The sequence below is a fragment of the Antennarius striatus genome, chromosome 8 (genome assembly GCF_040054535.1).
Source record: "Antennarius striatus isolate MH-2024 chromosome 8, ASM4005453v1, whole genome shotgun sequence".
NCBI lineage: Eukaryota > Metazoa > Chordata > Actinopteri > Lophiiformes > Antennariidae > Antennarius > Antennarius striatus.
Genome location: NC_090783.1, coordinates 8,189,009 through 8,202,464, shown reverse-complemented (window position 1 = coordinate 8,202,464; position 13,456 = coordinate 8,189,009). Strand labels below are relative to the sequence as shown.

The following is a 13,456-nucleotide window of genomic DNA, read 5'->3' as shown; positions in this document are numbered from 1 at the left end:
TGACAGGGTGCCCAGAGAAAAATTGGCATTGTATGAGGAAGTCTGGATTGGCAGAGAAGTATGTTAGAGCAGTCCAGGACATGTATGAGGACTGTAAGACAGTGGTGAGGTGTGCTGTAGGTGTGACAGAGGAGTTCAGGGTGGAGGTGGGACTGCATCAGGGATCAGCTCTGAGCCCCTTCTTGTTTGCTATGGTGATGTACAGGCTGACAGACGAGGTTAGACAGGGATCTCCATCGACTATGATGTTTGCAGATGACATTGTGATCTGCAGTGAGAGCAGGGAACAGGTGTAGGATAAGCTAGAGAGGTGGAGATTTGTTCTGGAAAGGAGAGGAATGAAGGTTAGCCGCGGTAAGACAGAATACATGTGTGTGAATGAGAGGGACCCAAGTGGAAGACTGAGGTTACAGGGAGAAGAGATCAAGAAGGTGGAGGATTTTAAGTACTTAGGATCAACAAAAGAAGTGAACAAGTGTGTACAGGCAGGATGGAACGGGTGGAGAAAAGTGTCAGGTGTGATGTGTGATAAAAGAGTTTGAGCTAAAATGAAAGGAAAGGTGTACAAAACTATGAAGAGACCAGCGATGTTGTTTGGCCTAGAGATAGTGTCACTGAGGAAAAGACAGGAGACAGAGCTTGAGGTAGCAGAGATGAAGATGCTGAGGTTCTCTTTGGGAGTGACCAGGAAGGATAGGATCAGGAATGAGTACATCAGAGGGACAGCACATGTTAGAGGTTTTGGAGATAAAGTCAGAGAGGCCAGACTGAGATGGTTTGGACATGTCCAGAGGAGAGATAGTGAATATATTGGTAGAAGGATGCTGAGTTTTCAACTGCCAGGCAGGAGGCCTAGGTTAGCCGCAGTAAAACAGAATACATGTGTGTGAATGAGAGGGACCCATTCAGCCACATGAAGGTGAAGGAAGTACGTAGTACGTAGGGTCAACAGTCCAGAGCCATGGAGAGTGTGAAAATGAGGTGAAGAAGCGTGTACAGGCAGGATGGAACGGGTGGAGAAAAGTGTCAGGTGTGATGTGTGATAAAAGAGTTTCAGCTAAAATGAAAGGTGTACAAAACTGTGGTGAGACCAGCCATGTTGTTTGGTCTAGAGACAGTATCACTGAGGAAAAGACAGGAAACAGAGCTGGAGGTAGGAGAGATGAAGATGCTGAGGTTCTCTTTGGGAGTGACCAGGATATATAGGATCGGGAATTAGTACATCACAGGGACAGCACATGTTAATTGTTTTGTAGATAACGTCAGAGAGGCCAGAGATGGTTTGGACATGTCCAGAGGAGAGATAGTGAATAAATTGGTTGAAGAATGCTGAGTTTTGAACTACAAGTCAGGAAGGCCTAGGTTTATGGACGTAGTGAAAGAGGACATGGAGGTAGTTGGTGTGAGAGAAGAGGACGCAGAAGACAGGGATTCAATGGAGGCAACTTATTCGCTGTGGCGACCCCTGAAGGGAACAGCGAAAAGGACAGGAAGAAGAAGACATCTGTCCAGAATGACGCACTGACAAATGCATGAATCTCTGCCTCTTGACAGGTCTCGGTGACGTGACAGGTTACCAGCCGTTACCTCTAAATTAAGCACTCACAACTGTGCCAGTGTTCTGGATTGAAGTCGAGGCAGATTTTCTAAAGATTGCCCAAAAAATATCAAAAACCCTGCTTCCATTTCCATCCTCCTGTCAGGATTTTTTGAAGTGACCATAAAGAAAACCAAACTGCGGTCATCAGGTGTCATTGTCCCTCGTTACCCATAGATCAGCAGTCCTCAACCACCCTTTTATTGGAAGTGATTAGTATTTCCCCTATGTTGAATGCACTGATTGTAAGTCACTATATTTCAAAATAAACCTCTTTAGTGCAGGCACTGGAATTGAGTTTTTAACATAATTAGTTTTTACAATTATTTTGTTTACAGAGATGTTGATTATCAATTTATGACAAAAAAGGTTGTTTATTGTCTGCTGATGTCTGCATTTTACATTAAATTACTGCAGCTATCCTGGCATCATTAACGATTATCAAGCAAATGAAGGCCAGTTCTTGAAGGTATTGTACTAGATGAAACCGGTGCATGGCGTAAAAAATGTTGGGGACTGCTGGTTATAAGGATTTTCCTTCAGTATGACCACAAGTATTGACGAGTTTTACTCGTAACATGTCCGTACTCGTCAAAATGCTTTATCTGTACCAGATACTTGTTTGAAACGAGTACCCGGCTCAACCCCAGGTATTATATTTGCCTTGGTCATTTTTAATTCAGTGTTGCAAATACCTACACTGTACTACACTGTTTTATTAAGTATAAAGTTCCACCTCTTTGTTTGATTGTTTCACAGTCATCCATAAATAACTAGACTTGTCACCTTATTAACAGTGACTGAAAATTATTCGTATTTAATTTTAAATTATATATATTATGGCTGTACACAAGACAGTGTATCAGAACCACTACTGTTAAAGTGACTCACAAAACCTTTTCCAATTTCAGATCACATTGAACCCTCGCTTTCCATTATTAGATTATACTTAAATTAAGTATTCTATTGTAATTTAAAATATGCATAACAAATAGTGCAAAGTTTTATTTAGGAAACAATTCCTGTTTGTCTTCTCTGTTGGACATATATGAATTAAGTCATGTCTATGAATAAGGTAAACGTTTTTTTTATAAGATAAAATATCGTGAAATTAATGTGAAACTGAGCAACAAGAACTTCAGAGCAATGTTAAAGTTTATAATAGACATTAAATCCATTTTCATGGATATGCCTTTGTGTTTGTCATTTCAGTCTTCACTTGTTTAAAATGCTGCAAGGTCTTTTGGTGTTGTTGCTAACCCTTCTTCCTGTGGTAAACCAAACTTATTTCTTCCCTTCACAGTGATTGATTTTCAAAGGTTTGGTACATAGTCGGTCACAGTCGGTTCTCGACTCATGCTGCTTGATATCCTTTCTAAGTGTGAACTTCCTATAACCTTAACATCTGGCATTACCAGCTGTGATACACCTAAACATGTTTATTTCAGTTTTAGTTACTACATTGCACAATCTTGCCATCACTACCTGGAGTGAACAGCTCATGACTAAACCGAATAGAAATATTCCCAAGAAAGTAGGCCTGTGATTATTTCTCATTCTGTGCACTGTACTGACATGTTATATGTTGTATTCCATCTGTGGTGACAGACCGATTTAAGTAAGTCTGTAGGTAAGTGTGTGTGTGTGTGTGTGTGTGTGTGTGTGTGTGTGTGTGTGTGTGTGTGTGTGTGTGTGTGTGTGTGTGTGTGTGTATGAATGCTGTGACATGAGCAACAATGAACAGTTATGTTTTTTTAATGGCTTTGTGCATTTGAAAGAGCCATTGAAAAACAACTGCACATCCAAGTAAATAAAACAAGCATGTTAAATTACGTGCATCTTACCTCACAGACATTTTTCTTTTCAAATCAACCTTTGTGCCCTGCATTCCTACTCTTAGGGACAGCCACTAAAAGGTTCACTCTATCAAAGGTTAAATTAAATGAGTATCAGCTTGAAAAGGATTTGCTATAAACTTTATTTCAGAGATATGGTGGATGGGGGCAGATGGTTGTGTTTTAGGAATTTATGCCACAAGTTGTGAATTGGTCCAAGATATACTATAACATAGATTCATGTAAATAGGAATAAACTGCCTAGGATAAATTGTTAAGCCCAGTTGGATGGTTTTAGTCTTTGAAATTACATTGTACTAGGGATAGTTTCAATAAATCTTAAATCCATGAGATGACATGGAGAAAAAATCATGTGTATTATCTGCAGAATGTGCTAAACAGCAGTAAAAAGAGATTGTTAAAAATGTCCATCCAATTATTTTCTTGAAGATGACAAAACCGTAATCGTCATCGTCTTCAGCTGTTTTTCCACCTTGCGGGTTATGGGTATTCCTGGACATTACTCCAGCTGGCTACAGGTGAGAGGGGGAGGTTCACTTCGACGTGTCATCAGTGCATAATGGGGCTCTGTTAAAATGCATTAAACTATTTACTTATTTAACAGATTTCATTGTTTAATTATCCTCACCTCTGCCTATTTTCAGTTTTTTAGCTCCTTTTAAGTAATTTAGACTGCATACTGGAGAATACTCGTCTTCCATCTGCAGCGGAAACCATCATCAAATTAGAATTGAAGTGATTATCCAGGGCAGAGCAAAAGGACAAAATCGATAGTTCTTTGTTCGAGGCTATAATGAGGAATGTGCATTCAGCAGAGATCTCTCCCTTTATATTCCCTCTCTCTCCCTCTCTCTCTCTCTCTCACACACACACACACACACACACACACACACACACACACACACACACACACACACACTCACTCGCACGCTACTCTTTGAATTGCATATTCTGTTCCAACATCCTTGACCATAATAGCATTAGGCTAAAATGGTGTAGTCTTAAATTTTCTGTCTTTTTTCCCACCACTCTTTGTAAAGAACAAATAAAAGCTCAAAGGAGAGATACTTCCTTAGATAATTGATCTTCATAGCTTTGGTTGGAAGCTGCAGCACTGGCGGCATCCCAGCTCTCTGTGTTGGAAAGCAGAAGTAGCCCTAATGGGCATGTTTGCAGCCTCCAAAAGCCCTCTGCCCCTTTTCCTGCCATGGAAGGACTGAAGCAGTCAGAGTTCCACAAGGACTTAAGCAAAACAGTGAAAGTGATGACACTCACTTTGTACTGGTCAGCGGTTATACTTGTACAATATTGGACAAAAAAGGAAATGAAAAGATTCACCAACTTTTTTCCTGATGAAAACCTGCACTAGCCCCTTTTGTAATACTAATATGTGAGTTTATGTGAGATTAAGCAAGGCAGGGTGGCACTGTGGGTAGTGCTGTCGCCTCACAGTAAAAAGGTTCTGAGTTCAAGACCCTTCTGTGCTGAATGTCTGTATGGGTTCTATCCTGCTTCTTCCCACCTCCCAAAATATACAATTTAGGTGAACTGATCAATGTCACTTCAGTTTAGGTCATAGTGTGTCAGTTCCTACAAACTTGCCCACTTTCAACATTGCCTGTTCTTACATTTGTACACTTACTCAGTGGTCTTGAGCATACACATCTCTTTTTGTAGATTTGTCAGATTTGTGAATCCATAGAAAATGGTCTATAACAATGGCATTATTATCACTGTAGAAATTGCAACAAGTGAGCTCATTCTTCACCTTTGGGGAAAAGTGTGACATTGCCAAGTCAGGGTGAACAAGTCCAGATCTGCATCCATGACTTGCAGACCATACGAGTGTGGACTAGTGAGCTGGAGGGTTGTCTAGAAGTTTGTTTTTTCAGCTTCACGTGCCAAGTCTCTTCAATGTCTTTTTCACCACCAATTTAAAGCCGATTTAAAGATACTGTTTTTATGAAATGCTGAAGAAATCTCTCTTCCTCAATAGCTAGATTGTCCCTTGACATATACCAAATCTGTTTATCTTCAGACCCAGAGTTTTTGAGAACCAGAAAACTGACACCTTAGTCACATGGTGCGGATGACTGCATGGGCACACATTCCTGGGAGATACCTAAGTCTGGAAACATGTACCATTTTGTCATTTGCCAATCTGTCAAGAAGATGTCTTATATTTTGAGAATGGTCTCATATCTGATGAGATTTAATGGCCTTATAGCATTTGTTCATCTTCTATTCTACCTCTGCCACATTTTAATTTGGCAGCACTCTTCTTTGCCAAATTGTTGATAATGGCTTCCTTTTTGTATCATGACACTATGTCCAAATCAAGTTCCTTGTATAAGCCCTTGAGACCAAGGTAGAGGATGACTGCACAAAGGCCAATGCTGTTCATTTTCTCAGGAAGTGCTGACTTGCAGTTACCCAAACAGAAATACCACAGAGGTTATTAACTTCAGCATTTCTGCGTAATCGCTTAAAGACCACAGCACATGTTCTTAGGCCATGAATTCCTCAATCAGCAGCAATGTACACCATTTCCTTCACCGTTTGTACTTTGAAGAAAATGTGTGCATTAACTTCTGTTTCTTTGCAAAGTCAATGATAAAATGCATCCACGACACAAGTCAGCAAGCATTCTGGGGAATTATCTAAAAACTTGAAAAAGTCAGTTAATTTATGATTTTTGTGTTTTGCAACAGAAATTGGTTTGAAGTGGAACATAGACGTGTATTACACATTTCTCTGTCTCACGTAGCATTTCATAAAAGACTACAATCCATCAAAGATTGCATTGCTGTCACAACTAAAGAGACAGAGCTCCAAGGAAGAGTCCTATAACACAAATGTAATTCCCCTCAATTTCCCTCAAACAGTGACTTGTGAGCAGAAGTGCTAATACAGGCTGGCACTTTTAGCTGCCAACAGGCATGTGTCTGTATAGCTCAGTCTCAAAAGATCGGCTCCTGTTTGAATATGATTTACATATAATTCAAGCAACTGAATTATATGATATCTGAAGTTAGGAAAATTTATAAAGTACATTGATCCTGTATAGAAAAATGACGGTGTGTGTGTGTGTGTGTGTGCATGCGTGTGTGTGTGTGTGTGTGTGTGTGTGTGTGTGTGTGTGTGTGTGTGTGTATGTGTGTGTGTGTGTGTGTGTGTGTGTGTGTGTATGTGTGTGTGTGTGTGTGTTGTGTGTGTGTGAGTGTGTGCGTCTTTCAGGAAATCAAAAGATACATGTATGGTTGAAATATTTAATATATTTTAGCAATGTAAATATATTAGCAATGTAAACATCAGCCTGTAGTGTATATTCTTTTTTTTGGTGTGTGAATATAATGTACATTCAGATAATATGATATATGTTAATATGTTTCCAATATGTGAATATGTAAATTTCATATGTTGCAGATGTTAATATGTATGTATATTATTTAACTATTTATATTTGACCCCCCCCCCCTGCTGCCACGATCGCACAAATTTCCCCACTGTGGGACAATAAAGGTCTATTATTTTTTTTTATTTTTATTTTTTTTAAAGAGATTTAAGGGGTATAGGTAATCACTGTCCCTGTGACCACTGCGGTGGATAGAGCAGAAGAAAATGAATGAATGAATGAAGTAATCACTGTCATGCAGATAGAGTTCCAAGTCACAAAATCTTCCAAAGCCATCAATCAAGTATAGTCTTAAAAAACAAACTGTTGATGCATTTTCTAACACTTGAAATGTCCAATGATGAAGCCAAGATGGAAATGTAAAAGAAGAATTTTAAAAATCAGAGGAATTAGACATACTAGTCATGCATCACAAGTTTACTGGGAACACCAACTTCATGAGTGAGAATTTGGCTATTTTGGATGAAAATTGATATAACTACGTCAAAGCAACTGAGCACTATATCCCAGCCTGTGATATGTCAGAAGGCACATTTTTGACATGCAAGTCCTCTGTAAAATGTTTATGCAATCATTTAGAGGACTGGACCATCAGGGGTCTGTAAAAAATTGTGCCAATACATTATCTGCTTGATTGAAATGGAGACATCCACCACTCATCTCGCTTATTTTGTGTTTCTGAAAGGGGAAACAGACTGAGTCTGGCTTTTGGTGAATTGTTTGCCCATTAAGTGATTTCCCAAGATAAAGTTTGATATTATCTTTGCTGCATGGATATCAACGCCTAGCATATGTTCTGTATTTTATTTCCATACAATAAAGTGAAGAGGAAAGAGAAACAGAGAAATTGGTCCTCATGCAAGCATTTGTGAATATGTGGTCATGATGCTTCATTCGAACGTTTGGAGAGATACCCACTTTATATTCCAAAGTCAGGCTGTTGGCATCCCATTGCTTCCAAATGAACTTTGGAATGCAGTTTGGACAAAATGTGAGGATCACTTCATTTTAAAACTCATGAAGCAATATGGATTTTTTATAGCTAGTATGGACAGAAATGATGTGCATCCATCCATCCATCTATCCATCCATCTTCAACCACTTATCCGGGGCTGGGTCGCTGGGGCAACAGTCTCAGGAGGGATAACCATACTTCCCTAACCCCAGACACCTCTTCCAGCTCTTCCGGGGGGATCCCGAGGCGTTCCCAGGCCAGCTGAGAGACAGTCCCTCCAGCGAGTCCTAGGTCTTCCCCGAGGTCTCCTCCTGGTAGGACATGCCAACACCTCCCCAGGGAGGAGTCCAGGAGGCATCCGAAAAAGATGTCCGAGCCACCTCAGCTGGCTCCGCTCGACGTGGAGGAGCAGTAGCTCTACTCCAAGGTCCTTCCTGGTGACTGAGCTCCACACCCTATCTCTAATGGGGTGCCCAGCCACTCTATTGAGGAAACTCATTTGAGCCGCTTGTATCTGGGATCTTGTCCTCTTGGTCATGACCCAAAGCTCATAACATAGGTGAGAGTGGGATTGAGGAGATCATCGAAGTATCCTTTCCACCGTCCGACAATATCCTCAGTCAAGGTAGGCAGCACTCCGCCTCTACTGTAAACAGTGTTGGCTGTGCACTGCTTTCCCCTCCTGAGGCGTTGAATGGTTTGCCAGAATTTCTTCGAGACTGACTGATAGTCCTCCTCCAAGCCTTCCCGAACTTTTTAAGACCCACGTTTTTGCCTCCGTGACTAATCGAGCTGCAATACGCCTGGCCTGCCTATCAACAAATTTGATAGGACTCCTTCTTGAACTTGACGGCATTCGTTAATTCTGGTGTCCACCACCGGATTTGGGGGTTATTGCCGTGACAGGCACCAGAAACCTTGTGACCACAGCTCCAAGCAGCTGCTTCGACAATGGAGGTGGAGAACATGTTCCACTCTGACTCAATGTCCCAAACCTCCGACGGGATCTGAGAGAAGCTTTCACTGACAGAGGGTTCTGCCAGATGTTCCCAACAGACTCTCTAAACACATTTGGGCCTGCCGGCCCACTGCTCTGCCAGCAGATCCAGCTCACCACCAGTTGGTGATCGGTTGATAGCTCTGCCCCTCTCTTTACCCGAGTGTCTAGCACACGCGGTTGGAGGTCTGATGATACGACAATGAAGTCGATCATCGACCTCCAGCCTAGGGTGTCCTGGTGCCATGCGCACTTATGGACATCCCTGTGGTTGAAAAAGGTGTTCGACAAGAAGTCCAGTGACAGAACACCACTCGTGTTGAGATTGGGGAGGCCGTCCATCCCAATCACTCCTTTCCAGGTCTCACTGTTATTGCTCAAGTGAGTGTTGAAGTCCCCAAGGAGAACAATGGAGTCCCCAGTCGGAGCACTATTCAGTCCCCCTTCCAGGGACTCCAAGAAGGCCAGGTATTCCTTGCTGCTGTTTGGCCTGTAGGCCAAAACAACAGTGAGACACCTGTCCCCAATCCGAAGGCGCAGGGATGCGAACCTCTCGTTCACTGGGGTGAACTTTAATATATGACGGCTGAGCTGTGGGGCAATAAGCAAGCCCGCACCAGCCCGCCACCTCTCACCTTGGGCAACACCAGAAAAGTGGAGAGTCCAGCCCCTCCCAAGGGTTTGGGTTCCAGAGCCAAAGCTGTGAGTGAAGGTGAGTCAGACCATACAGTATCTAGTCGGTCCCTCTCAACCTCCCTCACAAGCTGTGGCTCCTATGGTGATATTCCATGTCCCTAGAGCTGGACTCTTTGTCTGAGAATTGGGTCGTCGAGCCCCATGCAGACGACTGCCATCAAATCCACACTGCACCCGTCCCCTATGGTTTCCTCGGCGGGTGTTGAGTCCACCGGAGGTTGGGTCCACGACCTCCTTTCGGGCTGAGCACGGCCCAGCCCTGTGGGCTGAGGCCCAACTACCAGGCGCTCGCATACGATCCCCTACTGCGGGGCTGGTTCCAGGGTGGGGCCCCAGTTGCGCCATAGCTAGCGACGTCACGGTCCTTGTTGTTTTATTTGCCATAGGGGTTTTGTTACTGCTCTTAGTCTGGCCCGTCACCAGAACCTGTTTGACAAGGGAGACCCTAGCAGGAGCATAAAGCCCCTGACAACATAGCTCCTGGGATCATTCTGGCACTCAAACTCCCCCACCTTTAAGGTGGCAGCTCTCGGGAGAGAAATTTGCAAAAAAAACAAAAATGTGTGTTTAGTCAAGTAATCATTTCAAGATGAAACTGAAAAATGAAAACATTTTCAGGGTTGAGTCTGCCAGTTAAAGAAAATTGAATGTGTTTTTGCTGCTAGCCTCAAAGTAAAAAGCATTCCACTCATTGTGTCCCCTTGTTTTTTTTTGTTGCTTTTTTTCAGGTGGCAAATCTGGCTTGCTCAATCTCCAACAATGAAGAGGGTGTGAAGTTGGTACGAATGGCTGCCACCCAAATTGACAGCTTATGTCCACAGGTGAGGGCATATATATATATATATATTTGTATATATAATATAGTGTATATTAGTATGTACAGGCCCCTGTAATACACACAAACACACACAAGGGGGCCTGTAAGCATGCAATGGGACGTAGAGTGGCGGGAAGCTCCTTCTTGGTGCGCAACAAATGAGCAAGTTGTGAGGGGGACAGTGCTTTCCTCAAGGGTGTCTTGGCAGTGCTCCAGAAGTGAGCTGAACCTCCACTGTCTGCTCACATTCCGGATGTTTTTGGGCGGGAGCGAGAATCGAAGCGTCTACTTTGAAACATTGGACAACCCGCTCTACTGCCAACCCCATCTTTCACCTCTTATTAATTACCGTATGTTTAAGATAGCAAGCATTGGTCAAACTGATAATTTCTAATTTTGTTTCATTTAGGAATTTTCCATATTTTAGAAATTGAAACACCAACTGTATAGGCAAAACTTCTCAGGATGCACTCAAAGTGAGAGTTTGAAAGTAATATATTGTGTCCAAGGTTAATGGTAGACCCTTTTCACATGGGGACCAGCACAGTAGAAGTAAAATGAAAAAAAGCAACTGAATTTAATATTCAGGATCTAATCTGAAAGTACCCACCATGCACACCTGTGAGACCCGTTTACTCAGAAACCTTAGGGAGAAAATTCTGATACCTCTTGGCAATGTTCAACACAAAGAGATTAAAACATATATTGGATATATACTCTGTGACTGAAGGGGAAAAGTGTGTGTGTGGGGGGGGTTAATAAAGAGCAAAATTTCCATGTGCTATGGATACTTAACTGTGGTCTCTTATCTTCACAAATGGAAACAACTCATAGACAAGTACAAATGCCCAGCTGATGCCACACCTGAGAATACTTTTCCACATTAGATTCACTTAATTAAAACCACATCTAATGAATGAAACTTGATAAATCACAAAAAATTTTACTACTACTGCTAGCATATTTTCGTAGAATATCTGTTGCTCTGCTGTAAATATTGTCAAGGACACCACAGTGGAAGCTGAATATTTGCCTCTACATACACGTAGAATACACGTTTGTTTACTCAAATAAGTAACCTAAATTAAATATATAAATGTATTAGCCTTTATCCTGAAACTATATATGAAAGGAATTTGCTTGACGCTAAGTATGATAGAAAACACTACTTATATATTCAACAGTGCTTTGTTTTTTTGCTGTTTTTTTGGTTTATTTGTGTTATTTGTCCTATTATAAAATTTCTTGTCTAACAAAAAACTACAATGCCGTTCATTTCACCTTTTCAGATTAAAAAAATTCTGTTACTTTTACATACCTTGACTCACAAAGTTGACCCTTCTCCTGTGTCAGGTTATCAACGCTGCTCTCACTTTGGCTGCCCGCCCCCAAAGCAAGGTAGCTCAGGACAACATGGACGTTTTCAAGGATCAGTGGGAGAAGCAAGTGCGAATCCTGACCGAGGCTGTGGATGACATCACCTCTGTTGATGACTTCTTGTCCGTGTCAGGTGCGAGGAAGATGAAAATAAATTTAAAAAATTATCCACATGATCAGTATTTGAACTGAACAACACATATTTATTGTGTGACTTGTAGCTTGGAAACATCAAGCTAAATGGCTTTCATTATTAATTTTAAAAGTTTCATTTGAATCAGAGAAAGTGGTTTCTCCCCATCCATTCACTGTCATTGTTTTTATTTCCTCTTTAAAGAAAATCACATCCTTGAAGACGTCAACAAGTGTGTGATTGCACTGCAAGAAGGAGATGTGGACACCCTTGACCGTACTGCTGGAGCTATACGCGGCCGAGCTGCTCGTGTGGTCCACATCATTAATGCTGAGATGGAAAACTATGAGCCTGGGGTCTACACTGAGCGTGTGTTGGAATCCATCAAGCTTCTGTCTGAGACTGGTAAAGGCACCGATCATTTTTAAGTATCTACAGTTGAATATATTACTGTATTTTATTTTATTTACCCATACAGTCAGGTACTATGCTTTTGATTGATACCAAATATTTGTGATGTTTTGGGGACTTATTTATATCTTTCAAATTTGTTTTTAAAGTATTTTTTGTTTATGAGATATTAACTGTTGCCTAAAATTGTAGTAATGAAAACATTTTTAAAGAAAATACATATTTGTTTCAGAATTATTCAAGTTAGAACTTCCCAAACCCTTCAAACCGAGGACTAGTTCTTAGCTATCATGTAACGGAAAGAAAATAACTGTTTTTGTAGTTATCTCATTTTTTACAAAGCACTGAGTGATGCTTTTAATGAATGATGCATCGTTTGCACAATAAATTGTTTTTTGGTGGAATTCCAGTTTTCTTATTAAAGCTAGACACCAGAGTGGCTTTTTGGTACTACAGTACTAGTATTGGGGGGGGGGGGGGTTGTGTGTGTTTAATCAAGCAAACGTGGAGATGGGTTTGTTCCAGTTCAGTTGTGTTTTATCAGTGAAGATCATTTACATCGTCACCATCTCTAGGAAGTAGGTACCTGTTTGCACTTTTATTATTTACCAGCACTGGTTATTTATGTTAGAATTTATGTTAGACAAACAATTAAAAATAATTTTTATATATAATAGCATAACATAGTCTGTATTGCATTTCAAAGTCTTTCTTTTCAAGAGACACATTTTCATTCCACAAAATAGATCCTCAGATCTCTTAAAAATAGGCACTGATGTGCCTTTAAAAGTGCACTATTATGAAAGCTGGAAAAACAAAAACACAAGATGAAAGGAAGTCAATAATTTTAGCAATTACTTGCTCACAAGAAACAAATGAGACCTCAATCTCTCTTTTACAACAGTAACCCATCAGTCTATTTTTCTCCATTCTTGTGCAGCCATTGCTCCCATATTAAAGGACATTTAGTGGAGTGTCATATGCATTACTTTCATCTGCTGGGATAATTGACAAACATACTCAGTTCCCCTACCTGCCAGCTGATAAGTCACAAACAGCATTAGCTGAGGCGCGTGGGCTCAATTAGCCACCTATTTGAAGCCCTTTTGTGGTGCTCATCTCCATCATAATGGACTGCCTCCATCATGAGTTAGCACATTCTGTTCCGTAATTGCATAAGTCAAGTTTGGAAATAAACCAAT

At 41.1% G+C, this 13,456-nt stretch overlaps 1 protein-coding gene across 1 annotated transcript in view; it reads left to right on the top strand.

Moving 5' to 3' along the window:
• The window catches only part of ctnna2 (catenin (cadherin-associated protein), alpha 2), a 373,379-nt gene that overhangs the window by 318,883 nt on the left and 41,040 nt on the right, over positions 1 to 13,456 (top strand). Inside the window, exons 10-12 of the mRNA XM_068321606.1 lie at positions 10,245 to 10,337; positions 11,687 to 11,843; positions 12,048 to 12,248. Of these exons, the coding sequence (XP_068177707.1) occupies positions 10,245 to 10,337; positions 11,687 to 11,843; positions 12,048 to 12,248 (451 nt within the window). The remainder of the gene's footprint in view (positions 1 to 10,244; positions 10,338 to 11,686; positions 11,844 to 12,047; positions 12,249 to 13,456) is intronic.